The sequence below is a fragment of the Sardina pilchardus genome, chromosome 22, assembly GCF_963854185.1.
Source record: "Sardina pilchardus chromosome 22, fSarPil1.1, whole genome shotgun sequence".
Taxonomy (NCBI): domain Eukaryota; kingdom Metazoa; phylum Chordata; class Actinopteri; order Clupeiformes; family Clupeidae; genus Sardina; species Sardina pilchardus.
The window spans coordinates 30087822-30107218 of record NC_085015.1 but is presented as its reverse complement, the minus strand read 5'-3'; the positions used below and the strand labels follow the sequence as shown (position 1 = coordinate 30107218).

Sequence of the window (19397 nt, the reverse complement as noted above, 5' to 3'; positions counted from 1 at the left end):
AAGGCACGGGAATATGGAGTTAAAAGAGAGTGTATTCTTACAATGAATCTCCGTCATTTTCATGTTGTCCACGGATATCCGCCTGATATATTGCATGATTTTTTGGAAGGAGTTGTACCTTTTGAATTGGCTCTGTGTATCAAAGACCTGATAAAGGAGAAATACATTACCCTTGAAGTGTTAAATCATGCAATAAAGGAATTTCCATATTCCTTCTCAGACAAAGTCAATAAACCCCATCAGATCCCAAAGACCTTTGCTTCAAAAGTGACCATAGGAGGGAATGGACACGAAAATTGGTGTCTGATTCGATTGCTCCCTCTAATGATTGGACATCTTGTGCCAGAGGGGAACGAAACCTGGGAAGTCTTAATGCTACTAAAAGACATTTTGGAAATGGCTGTGTCTCCCAAATTTACTGAGGAGACTTTGTACCTTCTAGAAAATAAAGTGTCAGAGCATAGACATCAACTTTTGGCTGCTTTTCCCAATTGCAGGCTTCGTCCGAAGCACCACTATATAGAGCACTATGCTCAACTGGTCAAGGTGTTTGGGCCGTTGATTGATATGTGGACTATGCGATTTGAGGGAAAGCATAGTTTTTTCAAAAAGGTCATCCATGAGACACAGAACTTCAAAAATGTTGCCCTCACCTTGGCTAGAAGACATCAGAAGATGGTAGCATGCCACTTAGATTCAGCTTCATTCTTTAAGCCAGAACTTCAGGTGCATAGCGTGAAAAGTACATTGCTCAGTTCATTCCCAGGGAACATTCAAGACTTTGTGCAGCAAAGATACGGTGCACAGAAAGCCGTTCTCTTGGCAGCATCAATAATTGTTGATGGGATTAAATATGCAGCTGATATGGTGGTTTCTGTGGGATCGTGTGCAGGGCTTCCTGAATTCAGACAGATTAAGCAGTTGCTCATCATTAACACAGATGTAGTCTTCATTTGCAAGCCAATGATTGCTTGGTATCATGAGCATTTTCGTTCATATGAATTAACTCAGGGCAGCATCGGGCTAACTGCAGCACTGATGGCTGACTTCAATGATGTTCTTCCATTGTCAGCATATAAATTGAGAGGAAAGTGGTTTGTGTCACCAAAACGTCACATCTTCTGCTAATTATGGATAGGCCTAGTGTTTCCTGTAATCAGTTTAAATTGATCTTGTCATTCATGCTTTGAAGAGTTGTAGCAGTGCTCAACTGACAGTTAAATATTGTATTGCCACCCTCATTATTTTTGTAATGTAAATATGTAACAATGTAAATATTCTGTTTTATAGGATTATGGAAGACAAATGGCATATTAGAGTAATTGTGACTAATGAAGATATTAGAAAGGTTACCTTAGATGGAAAACCAAGCAACGTTGAAACATTTCTCTCTGATCTGAAGCTGAAATTGGGCCTACCGTATGATTTCACTTTGCAATATGAAGATCCTCTCTTTGGTAATGCCCTGTGCAACCTGACTGATATGTCAGATTTACCAGAACGGTCTACAATCAAGGTCATTAGTTCTCTGGTCCATTCTCCAGCCGGCAACCAATCATCTTCGTTGAGCACATGCAGCACAGAAATCCTGAGCTCAAGAAACAAAGATACCCTCCACAGACATGATCCTTGGCCTTCTGAATTTGAGATCCCAGAATTCTCTGTGGACATCAATTACAGGCTGAGACAAGGTGACCTTGTCTACATGAGAGATGGCACTCTGTTACAAATGTCTCGGGACATGAAACATGCAATCCTAGAAAAACTTGCAGAGGCCATGTATAAGTATATGGCATACCCCCGAGATTATCACTTTGATGAAGTTGCAGCTGGTCTCGTCAAGAAACACCCCTGTTTGGGGGAGCCTGGATCCCATAGGGGGTATTGCGGATGGAAAAATAGTTTGAAGTTTAAGATGGGAAACTACCGCACCAAATTAAGGAGATCTGGAATGGCTGATGTCACTGTGAATGGCTGCAGAAGGAGGAGGGATTTCCCAGAAGATGATCCGCCAAGCCGCAACATCAAAAAAGCTAAAAGGAATGAGACTAACTTTTTGCCCAATTTCCCTGATGGTGAGGATGAAGTCTCTCTTGAGGCAGTAAGGCGTGAACTTGAAATGGAAGCCAAGAAAAGCTTGCCTGATGTGATTGGCATTAGAAAGAAGATGTATCAGACCTTTGCACTTAGACGAAAGGAAATTGTGGAAGAGCAACCACCTGTGTCGAGAATGGTGGCGCGCTGGCCAGCGCTATTCACGGAATCTCAAGTAAGAGACTGTGCATAAATAATTGAAAGTGCAGTTTATACCAACCTTAGTCATCCCCTTAAAATGTTGTTGCTTAAAGTTGTTTTTGTGTATGTTTTCAGATTTATGATGAGTTCTCAAGAGTTGCCAGCAAGAACCTTCGTCAACAGTTCTATGAAACACTGGACCGTCACACGCCCAGCCTGATTCGAATGCTGAAGGCTAAAAGAGGAAAAGTGGGACAATCCCTTGAAGGCTTTCTCCACCAGATTGATACTAAGGTGTTGATAATTTCTCATCCTGTAGACGGTATCAATACAATCAATTGACAAAATGTTCTACTGCTCAGCTTCTCTGAAAGGCTTTGCAAATGTTCTTTTTGAATTCAATTTGTCCTTTTTGTGATAATGCATTTAAAGCTATTATGATCTGTAAAGAAATGTACTAATTTCTCTCTGGAATTGTTGTCTAGAACATCACTGCGACACGGACCGGTGTGCTGAGATGTCTCCCAGTGTTTCTAGGAGATGATGACAGTGACTTCTGCAGGATATGTTTTGTAAGTATTTTTTTAACATATTCTTCACAAACACAACCTTAGAACGGATATACCTCATTTATAAAGAAGAATTAGAAATAGTTTGATAGAGCATTGACTATGGAATGCTTCCAATATTTTGTAAATGTGCAAATATACACTACTCAAAAAAATAAAGGGAACACTGGTTCATAGGAGTATAGCATTAAGTCAGTCACACTTGTGGGATATTGATCTGGCAAGATATGTAACAGAGGTGGTTGTGAATCAGGTTCATCTGCTTTGATGTGAACGAAATCTTCTACAGGTGTACTAGAGGGCCAACTGACCCCCAAAACAGGAATGGCTTTACAGGTTGTGACAATTGGTCATTTTACCATTTTCATCCTTCTTGACTGATTTTTCACTAGTTTTGCATTTGGATAGGGTCAGTATTACTACTGGTAGCATAAGCCAGTATCTGGAGCCTACAAAGGTTGCACAGGTAGTCCAACTCCTCCAGAATGGCAGAAAGATTGCTGTGTCTCCCACTGCAGTCTCAAGAGCATGGAAGAGATTCTACAGTAGGAGACAGGCAGTTGCTCTAGGAGAGCAGGGCAGGGTGGTAGAAGGTCATTATATTGGTCCTGCTATTGGGTTAAGGACCTTCTACCACCCTGCCCTGCTCTCCTAGAGCAACTGCCGGTCTCCTGGAATTTATTCCATGCTCTTGAGACTGCAGTGGGAGACACAGCAATCTTTCTGGCAATGGAAAGTTTGTGTGCCATTCTGGAAGAGTTGGACTACCTGTGCAACCTCTGTTGGCTCCAGATACTGGCTTATGCTACCAGTAGTAACACTGACCCTATCTAAATGCAAAATTAGTGAAAAGTCAGTCAAGAAGGATGAAAATGGAAAAATTACCAGTTGCCACCACCTGTAAAGCCATTCCTGTTTTGGGGGTCGTCTCACAGTTGGCCCTCTAGTACACCTGTAGAAAATTCCGTTACCATCAAAGTAGGTGAACCTGATTCACAACCACCTCTGTTACATAACTGGCCAGATCAATATCCCACAAGTGTGACTGACTTGATGCTATACTCCTATGAACCAGTGTTCCCTTTATTTTTTTTGAGCAGTGTATAATAGACCTTATTTCCACCTTGCTCACTCCTTTTTAACATGCTATTTTTGTTCAGTTTCAGTTCTACTTTCAGCCAACATCTACTCACATTTACTTACTGATGGATTTCTATATCTCTTTCGCTCTCTCTCTGACTTGAACACACATGCTTACTCATCATCTCATGCATGTCTTCACTTATTCATTGATTCTGTCCTCAACTAAAACAGTACTGTGTTGAATTCTACGCAGGACTCGGACACCGGAGAGGACTTCGCCCAGGTCCCAGTGGGCATACTTACCGTCATCCCAGAGGACGATCCAAAGCCAGATGCTGCTACTCTGCACTTGCACCCTGCCAGCGTTGCGGTAATTCTTGAGGGCGACCTAGTGTTGGATGACTTGTCTTCATATCCAGAGGCGTTTTGTCTTTTGTTTGGACTTATTTATGCATTGCACCTTGACTACCCCACATCAATGAAGTATTCATTTGAGTTCATTCAGAAGATCCTTTTGGATATTGGGCAAAACAAACTTAGTCCAAAAATGCAAACCTTGAAAAATGCTCTCATGAGCTCATAAGCACTGGGCATGAGATAAGAAGTTGTCACGTCAACCATTTCACTGATAAAAGTCATGTTTAGTGAAGTCGTGAAAAAAACATTTGCCATGTTTTGATTTAGTTAATAATTTTATGATCTTTTGGTAATTTCACAAGATTTTTTTCATCCTATTCCAGGCAGGAAAATGTCTAGGTTTTCTTTTTTCCCCTTCTTTTTTTCTTTAGAATATAAACACTTGTGACACCATTGTGTCTTTGAATTGGTCTGATAAACCATGTTACAGTATGTTGGTTTCGATATCTTCATATCTAATCAGAAAAAGGTTATGTGAAAAAAACATGCCATTTTTCATCCTTTTCTAGGCAGGGAATTTTTTTGTTTAATCTTTTCTTATTTGAGAATATAGTAAACATCTGAGTGAGATCATTGTGTTTTTGGATTGGTCTGATAAGCGTTATTGTAGTATGTTTAAAGTTGTGAAAAAAACTTAGTCAATAATCTTAGTCAAATTTTTTTTTTTTTTTTTTAAGTATTTTTGTGGCTGCATATTGGGGTATGTTTTACTCTTAATTGTGATGGTTTTCCATGAGTCTTAATGTAACGTCTTGACTCAACAGTTGTGGAGTTTTTCCATTTGTGTGCTTGCTGTTCAATACTCACTGCTCACAAGTTCAATAAACTTAAGCATTTCCAGGTAATCGGTTTCCTCATTTTATCCAAGTTCACACGACTTACAATTGCAGGTCATGTGAGTTCACTGTACTCTGAAAAATGTAGTATTGCTGATTGCTTTCTACTCGTGTACTTGAGTTATGAGAACTTAGTTTATTTTGGTAAGTGCCATTATTTGAGCTAAGTTCACTTTACTTCAGTATTCATAGTACTCTTAACTTAGTTTTTTTATTTTCACAATTGAAGTGAACTGAGTATTGCCTACTCACTATGTGCTAGTCTCTTTTAAGTGAACAAGTAACTTAGTGCAACTTAAACAGATAAGTTCCTTTACTTAATTTTTTCCAGGTAATCGGTTTCCACAATTTTTTTAAGTAAGGGTAACTTATTAGGTTTTACAGTGAGACCGCCCTAATAAAATGAAGGTTCGGCTCATACCGGAATACACGGAAAAACCCGAAGACACCGCGCTGGTGACAAGCGGAGAAAAGAGACATCACGCTCGGCATGTCAGATTGCAGTTTCAGAGTTTTCGAATGTTTTACAGCCTACCTCACAGCTGGCTCTCTCACTCGACGTAGCTTAACTCAGTCAGTCCAGCAGAGATGCCAGAGCAACGTTTTGGTCAATGGAGAGGGAGAGAAATGCTCCGCATATCCGTCTCATTTAATCATTAAAATGAAGGTGATGACTGGCGAAATTTTAATCAAGCGACGTTTCAATAAACCATTGTTGAAATTAATGAAAATGGTTTTAGAAGCCTTCAATTCAACCTGAAAGACTCGATAGGCAACCTTAGATTAATTCATTAATTCATTACGGTTACAAGACCGCATTTCCGTGAATAGGCTATTATTGTCAAGGCGAAGACGAAAGAGATGGACAAGATGGACATTTAGGCTACATTTATGCTAGGAATACTTAGAAATGTGTAGGCCTATAGTACGGTGTACATTTTAGGACATCCTCAGACTCAGGTGTCAGACTCAGAAAAACAACCGTCATCTTCAGACAAAACTGTCTCAGCGTCAGAAAAAACTTGTCATCCTCAGACAAAACTATGTCAGCGTCAGAAAAACCTTATCATCCTCAGACTCAGGTGTCAGACTCAGAAAAACAACCGTCATCTTCAGACAAAACTGTCTCAGCGTCAGAAAAAACTTGTCATCCTCAGACAAAACTATGTCAGCGTCAGAAAAACCTTATCATCCTCAGACAAAACTGTGTCAGAGTCAGGAAAACCTCTGTCAGAGTCAGACAAAAATGTCTCGGGTGAAAAGTTGTCAGAGTCAGGTCTCAGAAAAAATGCTGTCGGAAAAAAAGAGTCAGACAAAAAAGTCTCGGGTGAAAAGTTCTCAGAGTCAGGTCTCAGAAAAAATGCTGTCGGAAAAAAAGAGTCAGACAAAAAAGTCTCGGGTGAAAAATTGTCGGAGTCAGGTCTCAGAAAAAATGCTGTCGGAAAAGTGACTCTTTTTTTCCGAGACCTGACTCTGACAACTTTTCACCCGAGACTTTTTTGTCTGACTCTTTTTTTCCGACAGCATTTTTTCTGAGACCTGACTCTGAGAACTTTTCACCCGAGACTTTTTTGTCTGACTCTTTTTTTCCGAGACCTGACAACTTTTCACCCGAGACTTTTTTGTCTGACTCTTTTTTTCCGAGACCTGACTCTGAGAACTTTTCACCCGAGACTTTTTTGTCTGACTCTTTTTTTCCGAGACCTGACTCTGAGAACTTTTCACCCGAGACTTTTTTGTCTGACTCTGACAGAGGTTTTCCTGACTCTGACACAGTTTTGTCTGAGGATGATAAGGTTTTTCTGATGCTGACATAGTTTTGTCTGAGGATGACAAGTTTTTTTCTGACGCTGAGACAGTTTTGTCTGAAGATGACGGTTGTTTTTCTGAGTCTGACACCTGAGTCTGAGGATGTCCTAAAACGTACACCGTACTATAGGCTATTTTAAAACGGAGGCATGTTCATTTTAACCGGCGACGCTGGGTAGCTTACCCAGCACTCGTTATCACAGATTTTGTCCCCATCACTTTTGACAACTGAAAATAAAATGTATTTAACAGAAATATCTTTAATACATGCCTATCATGTCACTTTACTTATAACCGTAGGCTACATGCATGGAGAAGATCGCGCATTTTGTAACATTGTAACAATGGATGGTCAGATATGCGATAGGGCAGTGAGGGTGATTCATTGTAACCATCGACTATAGGACTAGCTCCGCAAAAGAAGTTTCTAGCAACTTAGAACTAGCCTATATGGATCTCGTTATGCATGTTCATGTTGATTCAGAGATAGACATAGACTACCGTGGGCTACTGTGCGTATAACAGCATTTTATCATGTGGTGAATTAATGACTAACGTCAGTTTAACATGTCAGAACTTTTGATCGGCGTTTCAAGCGCGTGCCGCGAATAAATGAACTCGACTGACTGAATCCTTTATATTTCTTGGCTAAGCGCGAAGTTAATGACATTCGAACTGTGGCGTAACTGGTTGAGGCATCTATGTCACACGTCAGCGACCGGGGTTCAAAACTTACTCCACCAATCTCTCCGAAACCCTAAGACAAAAGGCTTTATTTTATTTAAAAAAATGAAAGTTTTGCGATTTTTTTATGATTGCGATGTCTGCTGAAAAGAAAAGTTAATATGTGAATTCGTGATTCAGCACACACACACACACACACCTTTTTACATTTACATAATAGGGCTCGGGCACACGCCTTGCATTCTAGGAATATCGCCGCCATTTGGTAGCGCACTGAACGTAATATCCATTCATTCAGATGCACAAGACAAGAAGCAGAAATATAGTAGCACTGTTACACCCCACTACACAGCAACATACGACCAAGAAGGCAAAAACTAAGTAACATGAACACACTAAAAGGCGGGAGTAAATCCATAGTAATCCATAGTAAACTAAGGAGTGAAGCTGCCACTGTGGCTGTGCCCGCGAAGTTTTGATGTCATGATCCCGAGCCCTAGTGTCAGGAAGTGTCTGTCGAGAGAGAGGGGGGAGGGAGGCAATCGTCCTCAATGCCGTATATAGGTAGGCTATAATGTCTAGTGAACTGGTTAGACAAGTGTGGGGGAGGGGGAGTGATCGCACAAGACAATTGCTCTTCATGAAATGGGTAGTCTCAAAGACGGCTGTCGATTTTTAGACGTAGCCTACTACATCACTTACGAAATCGGACGTGGCACATAGCCTAATAATATTAGGCTATACTGGATTTAATATAGCAAGTCCATAGACTTTGTTCATCCAATATTAGCCTATATTAAAATGTAATGTGCTGCGGGGAAGCATTGGGGAAGTCAGTTTAAGTTGTCCTGTAACAATTTGCCTCTTATTATAATCAAGAGTAGGCCTATACAGCCACTACGCACATAATAGCCTAGGTTACGGGCGGATGCGAGCAACCACATGCAAAAGAAGGCCTTAAGTTAACGGACTGAAGGCCTGTTTACATGTCAAACATGCATTAAATCTAAGAAACGAAAAACACAAATATCATGTATTGTGTCGTAAACAGTTAATGACTTCGTGGCCACTATGCGCAACTGCATCGCGCAGTGAGCTGAAGGATAGGAGGACCGACACTTATTAACACAAAGCTTTGTAAAGCACTAACAACCACCCCTCAAAGTTCATTGTCCATAAGTCCAAACAATAAGTATAAAAATCCGACAATCCAAAACGATAACGAGATCTCCCAGAAACGAAAAACAAGTTTGTTGAGTAGCCTAGTCTTTCCAACAATCTCAGCTTTTGCGTTTGTTAGATAGAAGGCATCCTGTCCTGCTGTATCCCAATGAGAAAAATCATCCACAAGGTAGGCTAAGGGTCACGGTAATGCAGCATGCAGGAATCTATATACGCACAAAACGAATGAATGGGTTATATCGCCCAAAACGAATGAATGGGTTATATCGCCCAAAACGAATGAATGGGTTGGGAGAGTCGTCTGGCTGTGTCAACAGACTGCAGTCGGTCTCGAGTGGTTAAAAAGCGCACGTACTTGAATTTTAATCTGAAGAAGACCACACGGTCGAAACGTCATTCCTTTGTGCTAAAGAAAATCAAATCAAATAAAAAAAAAGAAGGATTTCAAGTGTGCGAACCTTTTTCCATTTTTTTATGATTTACTCTTGTTCTGCACCTTGACCGGGGATGTGCACAAACTTTTTTACTACACTTGAATTTTAAACCAACTCTTCTCTAGCCTATATCCTATAGCCATACTTTAATAATCAGATGTTATGCTCATTTTTGTAGGCTACACCTCACCGGCAAGCACGCACGCAAATGCTGCTTTTGCACATCTACAATATTGGCCAGGCTATATAGAATTAGGACTGTATTTTGCCTTCGTGCAACTTTAGTTGTGCTCAATCTAAATTATTGTCAGTAAGGATAGGTCATATTACCAAATGGCGAACCTCGAAAAGTATTTAGGGCCGTGTCCATTATTTAGAGCCGTGTCCATTACGCATGCAGTTTTTTTTTAGGCTATTGTTTTATTTGAGTGTTTTTGTCTACCATGGCAAACATAGTTGAAAGGTTCGCTCTAAACTTATGTATTTCCAATCGGCTTTCACAATCAGCTATAGCTGCGCTGCGCGGCGCGGCGCAGATGATCTCCATGAAAAATTTAACATTAATAGCCTATTAATGACCTCATGTCGGAATGGCACGTTGTTTGAAAAAAAAAAAAAGTTAAATAGCCTAGGCCTACCGCCGAGTGGGGATATGTCGGAATGAACAGCGGATACCAGCTGGGTTGTAAAACATTCGAATACTCTGCAACTGCAATCTGACATGCCGAGCGTCTGTTCAATACGGAAGAAGACTGTTTCCCCCAATAACAAATTTGTCAAACACAATTCGGGAGAAGCAGCGGACAGGAGCGCCACCACAAGCAAGCACTTCTAGCCCAAATTAACATGGCAACGTTGCCTATGACTAAAGTGTCTAAGTAGGCTAGTCCTACTAATATTACATTTGATTGGTAGCATGTTTGTAGCGCGCCAGTTTACCCATCCCCTACATCAAAACAGCTTAGAATCAATCAAAGAATCAGCTGTGTCGGCGTTAGGCTGTAGGCGATTTTCTATAACCATTTCAACTGTCAATTTCAACAATGGTTTATTGAAACTTCGTTTGATTAATTTCGCCAGTCATCACCTTCATTTTAATGATTAAATGAGATTAAGGAGTCGACTATTGACGGATATGTGGTCTTCATCATTAAATGCAGCTGAAATGCGGGATGAAACTTTCTGCCACCTGGTGGTTGTTTGGGTACATTGCCTTAGCTTCGAAAAAAATCGGCTTGACAGCCTGCGGGATCTCTTCGTGAGTCCCGCGGGAGAAGGTGCATTCTCAACCCGTACCCACTGTAGGACCTCATTTCCAGGTTAGCCAGTGTGATATTTATCAGTGGAGACCGTTATCTGCACATTTCATCCAGTCCTATAGTTTCAGAGTTCGCTGGTGCTATAGTGCCTGCCACTAAAAACAGTCTTACCCAGTCTATGGAGGAACAACCCCTTTAAATAGAATTGCATTAATAAAAAGATGCTAAAATCCAATTTTCATTGACTAAAACAAGACTAAAAGTCATTAGTTTTCGTCTACTAATACTAGACGAAAATAAGACTAAAATGCTCATACTTTTAGTCGACTAAAACTTGACTAGACTAAAAGAATATGAACGTGACTAAAACTGATACAAACTAAAATGACAGCTTGACACAAAGACTAGACTAAAACTAAAACCAAAAAAGGCCGCCAAAAACAACACTATCTCTGAGACGATGCATAGTCCACAATTTGTGGCAAACCCTGTCCTTTATATTGGAAATACATTTGCACAAAACATATGAGCAGAAGCATGGAGAGAGCTGTGAGTATTTTTTACTAAACAGTAAAATCCAAGAGCAAGTCACCAGAGAAAAAAAAAGTCCAGCTTCAGAAAGTAAAAGTCCTATGCACCGATCCGACTTTGATACCGATTAGGGTTAGGGTTAGGGTTTGATACCGATACCGATGCCTGGGCTCTGTGTAATAGCCGATACTGATCCGATACCATTGTTAATTAAACTGTATACCTCACCATGTGGAAAAGACTAAAGGCATCAGGCAACTAAGGGACTGTACAATATTTACTGGGGGGGGCAGTCGTCAGGGGGGGAGGGCCTAAGAGAAATCATTCAGGCTTAGGGGAGGGCCTAGGTGAATTTTTTGGCCTGGGGGGAGGGCCGAGGAAAATTGTATTTTCCTGATCCATATTTCTTTCCCTGATCAATGATCCGTTTTCGATATTTTAAAAGGTTTGTAGGCCAAAACACGATTCACGTCTCTGACAGAGTGGGCGAGTCCAAAAAGTTAACGTTTGTTAGGGATGGATCGACAAAGTTTGCCTCTTCTTTCAAAAGTAGCCGACTGCCAGGACGCAGAAGGTCATGGGCTGATCTAACAAGCAATCAAATAAAGGCATCAGTTAACTTCATCTATTTTGAGATATTTACGATAAGAGTTCAAATCTCCCATAGAGTTAACGTTGAGGCACTTTGGCGGCAAAGATGGATTGTTACGTCAGTGCTCATTAAGCTGTACAGCTGTCAAACCATTCTAATACTAGGGATGGCGAAAACTACACATTTTCTTGACCGACCACCGAGGCTCATTAGCCGGTTGAAACCGGTTAACCGATTCGTTTAAAATAAATTATGCTATTTGAAATAACAGCCACGCAATTTCCCAACTCTCATCTCTCTGTCCCCCGCTCATACACACAGCCCCGGCGCCGCCCTTTCACTCACGTCACTTTTTTAAATCCCCTACAGCGCCAAACATGAGTCCTGCAAACCAAGGAGCTTGTAAGTGGAGGACAAATGGTTCCTTCGCTCCGAAAATGGTTTGGGTACAAGGTGATCGCGTTGCAAATAAAGGCGTTTGTCTAGCGTTAGAAGCTCATTTGAAGCTGAAATGGCCGCGGCTCGCTTATCAAATTGACAGCTCCGAAGAGATGCAGCTTAGTTTGAGGAAGTGCTAACAATAATAACGAAAATGATCATTACCTTATCTGTTACCATTGATGACCCTTCCTGAGATGTAGATGTAATGTCTTTCCAAATCTAAGCCCATCTTATGCGGAAAGTTGGCTAAACTGCAACACGATAAAACCAATAGATAAAACAGCGCACTTCCAGATTGCAAAAGACGCAACGGCCACCGCTGTGACCTCGTGCCAAATGTTTTTATTGGTTTATTACGTAGCCTAGCCTACAAGCAGGCGAGTTATGAAAAATTGAGTGTGAAGGATAGTTTGTTAACTTCACGCAAAAAATATCTTCTTGGAATGAGATGGCTAGCTGTAGTAGCGTTTAGTCCACTCTCTTTAGCCTAATTTATTTTTTATTTTTATTTTTTTTAACCGACTAGCGACAACTTTGGTCGGTTAACGTGGATACGGTCAACTATCGGTCAAACAGTCACCGGTCAACATCCCTATCTAATACTAGTGACTAGAAGAAGCAATCTAACGTCGATACCATCCCACAGCTGTGATAAATCCCAACGTTATCGTCTTGACTCCTGCCGTAGCCTACTCCTTTCTTGATTTGCTTATATCGTTACAGTAACCGGTTAGCTCTAGGTGACGTTATCAGTAATTAAAGACAATCAAACCTAACATTAATGTAAGCACTACAGTATATTTAGCTAACGACAATCCAACATAATGTTAGCTAACGTTTAACGTCGGGGCGGTTGCACCAACAGGGTGGTGTTTGATGCTGTTTGATGCTCATTGAGCTCAATGCAAATCAAACAGGCTAATAGGCCTACTGGAAATGTCAAATGCCAATCTCTAGCTATGGTGAAGGGTATGTGATGATGTGGGGCTATTTTAATTCCAAAGGCCAAGGGAACTTTATTGGGATGCATAATATCCTGGATCCATGAAATAGCTAGCCTTTAAAAATAAAACTCTGCCTGCCCCTATGTTAACCCTATGTGTTAAATCCCCATAGGGTTACATAGGGGGTAAAATACTTCCTTCCCTTAGCATTTAAGGAAAACATTTATTTATTTACCGTACATTCTTCAATCACAAAGAAAATTGGTGTCCTTGGCGGTTTGATTTTTACTCATTTTTTCAATTAAGGCATTAAGACCAGTTGTCAAATTCTGATTTTATATTCCTGTTTTAGCATGGTATCAAATACATATGCTCCCCACTGTATGTGGTACATTAGGGAGAGTGCAGCATTTTAAAAGTGCATATTTTTATTACGTTTGTGGTTTATTACATTTGTGGGAAGTTATTACGTTTGTGGGTGTTACAAGCCACCCAGTATGAACAAGCAAGCTACACTGGATCAGGCCTGAATTTTTAGTGTTGGAGCTCTAAAAACGCTCTAGGAGAAGAGGCGTCTTAAAAAAGTGGGTGAACGGGAATAATAAGTTGCATACCGTAAAACTCCAAACAATAGCCCGGGCTTTTATTTTGCCAAATCTCCAAAATGCACCGACAGGCGTCTATATGAGACAGGCGTTTAATTTAGTGTTGTTAGTTGAGTGTAGGTTTATTGTAGGATTAGAAATATCTACCCAATAGCATAAGGCAGCAGACGGAAAGCATGACAACAGGAGGTTACCACATTCTATTACGGTAGGCTACTTTATTTAGCCTATAATTCGAATGTGTTTCACAAATCAGATCATATTAGAATTAGCCTACTATAATAGGCTATGTCTTAAATTATTGGCAGCTTAAAATAACGAACTGATGTGACAGCGGGCTGAACAATTCAAGTTACCATCGAGCCTGTGAACTTGTTGCCCCTGATAACACATCAACAATAAATAATGAATGCTACCCTGTAAAACAACTGCAATCGTGTGATTCAAAATTATCCTATTAATCGCCATCACCGTGATCCTCAACTAGGCTACAAGTTGATTTGCGAATTCCTCCTCCTCGTCGCTCTCCTCCACTTGCCTGCCTTGCTTGCGCAGCTCCCGACCAGATGCGCAGGGCTCTCCCTCTTTGGAGACAGACGTTACAGCTCAGCCTTTACGCACCCTCTTTGGATCAACCGAGAAATATCTTGCCGCTGCTTCTCCCGAATTTTGTTAGACAAATTTGACAACTGTCAGCTTAAATATCATTTAAATCAAGTCTTTTTCTTTTCCGCCATGGTATTGAGAGAAACGCGGAGAAACGAGAGAAAGTGAAACTAAACAAAGAAAGTTTGTGATAAACTATGCTGTCTAGTGCGCAAATTTAACAAAATGGCATTAATTAAATAATGCAGGACATAGGCCAATGTCGAAAAAAGTTACGAATTTGGAACTCTGGCTTTCACCTCCGCAGTCATGCAATTATACATTTAGTGTGCACAATCTGCACCATGCTGGCTTAAACAGAAGATCTGATGGGTATAAGAAGAATAAATACAACCCCAAACTAAAAAAACAGACCAGGCTTCGGTTGGAGACCGGCCTTTAACCCAAATCTGTAGCCACACCGGGCGTTTAAAAGAGACATGCGTCTATTTGGGACTCGGCTATTGTTTGAAGTTTTACAGTATGCTAAAAATGCTAACTATGCTTACCATGCTAACAATGCTAACCAGGGTCCTATTGCACAAAACTAGGATAAGGGATTAAGCCGGGATATCTTGGTTATCCTGGCTCAATTTATCCGTGATCCAGTAGCACAAAAGCGGGATAGGGGGCAGCAGGACATGTTATGGTATAAGTTACCAAGGCGATTTATTCTGTGGAGCTAACCTGCTCCAGACCAGGCTAAGAGCCAAGCTAAGTTGATTCTAATGGTAATTACATTATCTGATTGGTTCAGCTAGCTGTCATTCAAATCAGACCTCCATGTGATTTGTTTTAAAGAGCTGTATTCCATATATTATTTGCTACTTGCATCTACTCGCAAAACACAGCAGAATGTCTGCCTAATACCATATGGATGTCATTTAAATTATGGTGGCCTTATAATTAATAACATACTTGTTGTTTGCTTCTTTTTTTACGGACGTTTGATGAATAGCCTACTCTAGTAGTTGATTGGAAGTGGATGGGACATTTTTCGAAGGTGTTTTCAACTAATTCGGCTTTTAAGATAAATTAAGATATATATAGTCATACTGTGTGCATCTTTGCGGTGGCGAAGCGCTTTCTTAATGACGTTGCGTGCCGAGACAAGGAAGCTCTCACACGTGATAAATGCTCCGAACCGTGCGGATGGCATGTCACGGTTCGGAGTGTGTGTTCGTCGTACGGTTCTACGGTTCCGGCTAGTTGTGGCATGTGCAATTAATTCCCAGATGTGACGATGTGTTTCCCTTTCGCGCAAGAGTAGGAGTATGGAGTTTTGAGTGCTGCGCGCGAGTTTAGAAATGGCAAACTGCGAAAGACAAAGACGGACTTACAGGATGCGCCAGCCTATACTGTAGGTCTGGTGTGTGGGAACATTTTGGATTTGAGGTTACCTATGATGACAGAGGAGTTAAGACAGTGTTTCTCACACATAGACTAATTTGTGGCGGTGCACCACCGATTCAGCACCGGCCGCCGCCACATATTACGTTTCGTTGTTCTTTTTTATTTATTTATTTATTATAAGTTCTTCCGCAACTTTTGTAGACTATGCGTGCAACTTTACCAAACAGTAGAAGTAAACTCATTCTCCTTGGCCCGCTCTAGTGCGTGCTCAATGGACACCTGCCCTCGACATGCACATTTAATCCAAATAAAACATTCACAATCGTGAACGCAATGACGCATAGAAGACGACTAGCTAAATTACTGCTAAAATACTGTGAAATCCGGTTAGCATCATTAGTAGGCTATGCTGCAGACATTTGATTAAAACTCATTCAAGTTGACTGACCATCTCAATACCAATGTTTTCAACTCCCAAGGAGAAAAAGTATTAGCTTACCTTGAAACTTAAACATGTGGGGAAACTGAACAGTCCAACCAGTAGAGTATGATAAGCTTAGCCTGCTACTTTGTTTACAATATTTTGAGGCTTCAACCAGACAGCTGAATTCAAGAGGTGGAGTTGTAATATGAATAGTAGGCTATAATCTGCATAAAGTTTTCTGTTATGAATATCAGAAATGTCAATATATAGAATGTATTTATAATTACATAATGTGTGTATGTTTCAAATAAAGACAAGCTTCACATCTTCTTAAAAAATCATTCACACTATATGAAAGGAGAGCAATAAAAAGGCAATGCAATGAAAAATATGGGTGGACACTGGACCTACATTTTGTGCTTAGACAATAATGTGCTTTATGTGAAGTCAAATTCAGTTTGTGATCTAATTGTGGATGATTAAGCTATATACCGGTATGCTGAAATATGTTTCTGGAGTGTTAAAGATTAAAAGAAAAAATAACAAGAACCGTACCGAACCGAAAACCGTGACCCTAAACCATGATACGAACCAAACCGTAGATTTTGTGAACCGTGCCACCCCTAGTCTTTGTGCAACCAATTAAGCCGGTATGCTCTTGTTTTGGATTCATTGAGCTCTGGGGGGTATTTCACAAAACCAAGATAGGGGATTTAGACAGGCTTACTGGGTTATCCTGGATGAACACAGCCTTGACTTGGTTTCACAGAAGAGATCACATATAAGTTACCATGGGAATTTATACTTGGAAGCTAGCCTGCTCCCGACCAGGCTAACAGTCAAGCTAAGTTAATTCTAATGGTAATTACATTATCTGATTGGTTCTGCTAGCTGTCATTGGTTCTGCTAGCTGTCATTCAAATCAGACCTCCATGCGATTTTTTCAAAGAGCTCTATTCCATATTATTTGCTACTTGCATTTACTCGCAAAACACAGCAGAATGTCTGCCTAATACCATATGGATGTCATTTAAATTATGGTGGCCTTATAATTAATAACATACTTGTTGTTTGCTTCTTTTTTTACGGACGTTTGATGAATAGCCTACTCTAGTAGTTGATTGGAAGTGGATGGGACATTTTTCGAAGGTGTTTTCAACTAATTTGGCTTTTAACATAAATTAAGATATATATAGTCATACTGTGTGCATCTTTGCGGTGGCGAAGCGCTTTCTTAATGACGTTGCGTGCCGAGACAAGGAAGCTCTCACACGTGGGTGCATACGTACATTCACTCAGCATTAGTGAAACGTATTTAGCATGTTTACTTTTACCAGGCTTGGTCAACCGCGTGTGTCGTCACTTATCTTGGATCTACTTAGTCTGGTTTCGTGAAATACGCCCCAGCTCAGTAACTTATCCCGGATGTCTTAATTCTGCTTTTGTGCAACGGGCCCCAGGTTGATAACTTAGCTAATGACTTCTACTATGTCAACAATGCTTAAAAAAAAGGCTGCAAAAAAAATACCAAAAAAAATCATTTCCCCATTCATTTCAATGGGACCGAAAAGCGGCGAGAAACGGGAATACCGGAAAAACGACAACCGGCAGCCATCCGACATTAACAAGCAAGCTACGTACCATGAGCGCAGTGATATAACGCAGCATCTGAACATAGTCCCCAATCCCCATAGACAACAAGCAATAGTAGTGCCAGTAGTTTGCAAGTTGCCTTGATTATTACGCCAGATGAGAGTGTAGTTCCATGTCAAATCAGCCTAGAAAAACGCCAGGTTTCATTTTCAGTTGGTCTTATTGCACTTTCTAACTTGAGAAGAGACCCGTTTTAAATGGGCAAATTACCGGAAATCTTAGTCACTTTTAAACATGATGCTAGCAGGCAAGATGCTACTGGTCTAATCCGTTGGCGGAATATCCCTTTAAATTAAGTCAAATTGAGCACTAGGTAAGTCTTTTCATACTAAAAACAATACCAAATATATTTTTTGATCTTAATGTATAACACTTGGTTAGATAAAACATTTTGCAGTGTGTAAATTACCCCTAAAAGATTTTTAACTTCAGGTCATTTATCTTTGTGCTTCTTGGACCCCTAATATCACTTGGTTAGACAGGCCGTTATGAAGTTTATTGAATTCCTGAAATGACAGGTTACCAGTGATAGTGATGGTCATATCTGTAAAATTAGATGTTAAATGACCGGTGATAACTCACTTCTAAAGCAGCAATGGCAACTCTGCAGGCCAAAGGATTTCCTCCATAAGTGGAACCATGCTCTCCAGGTTTGATGGTCAACATCACCTCATCATCACAGAGCACAGCTGATACCTAACGCAAAAACACACATACTCAACACTAAGAACAGAAACTGACACCATCACAAAAACCTTTTTCATCAAAAACAATCAAATGGTTGTCATCATTAATGGCCTGTTATTTGTTTGCATACTAAAATAATGATAACATTAATTCATCTTTAGACACGTTTGAATTTACTTCATCTTTATTTCACCGTAAATTTCATGACAAAAATGGAGGGAAAAAAAGATAATACATAGTATGTCCATTATGATTAATTAGATCCGTTTACTTAAATGTCAAGGACTGAGCAACTAGGCGCCTGCAGTGTGCAACCAGCCATTTGCTGCTATTATTCCTTCTGGTGTCATCGATAAGGCTACATCTTTGTCATTACAGTTTGCCCGGCTTTATATTTCTGGTTTACTATCCATGATGTTATCAACAACTGTTTGACATAGATGAACTATGATCTTTGTGTTTATAATGCATTTTTTAGGCAACATGTTGATGTGTGAACGCAAAACGCTCAAACAAAATACATTGTAATTTTCAGATTGCACTGGTACATTGCTGACCTGCCAAGACATTGGTCTATAATGATATACCTTCAGATTTTGTAATTTAACTTACTTTATTTTCAGAATAAAAACCTGTTTTATCCAATTTTCGAAGAATCAGTGAATAACAACAATGTATGCACAAGTACTCACAGGATAGACACCACCTGACAGGGCTTTTCCAAGAACCACCAAGTCAGGACGGACAGACTCATGATCAACTGCCAACCGCCTGCCAGTGCGGGCCAACCCAGTTTGCACTTCATCAGCAATGAACAGCACCTGAAAAAAGATTATCTTAATTAACACTATTATATGGGAACATACAGACAGACATAGACAGACAGACAGACAAACACTTAATTGATTCCCAAGGGAAACTGTCTCAAACTGTCCTTGTACACCAGAGAAAGGTAAGGTAACTGCCTAAGCTATTTTTAAAGGCTAGCTATTTCATGGATCCAGGATATTATGC

General features: G+C 40.3%; 1 protein-coding gene across 1 annotated transcript in view; it reads right to left on the bottom strand.

The window, feature by feature from the left end:
- The window catches only part of oat (ornithine aminotransferase), a 125544-nt gene that overhangs the window by 28463 nt on the left and 77684 nt on the right, over positions 1 to 19397 (bottom strand). The window contains exons 7-8 of the mRNA XM_062525596.1: positions 19076 to 19204; positions 18279 to 18392 (exon numbers count right to left, since the gene is read on the bottom strand). Of these exons, the coding sequence (XP_062381580.1) occupies positions 18279 to 18392; positions 19076 to 19204 (243 nt within the window). The remainder of the gene's footprint in view (positions 1 to 18278; positions 18393 to 19075; positions 19205 to 19397) is intronic.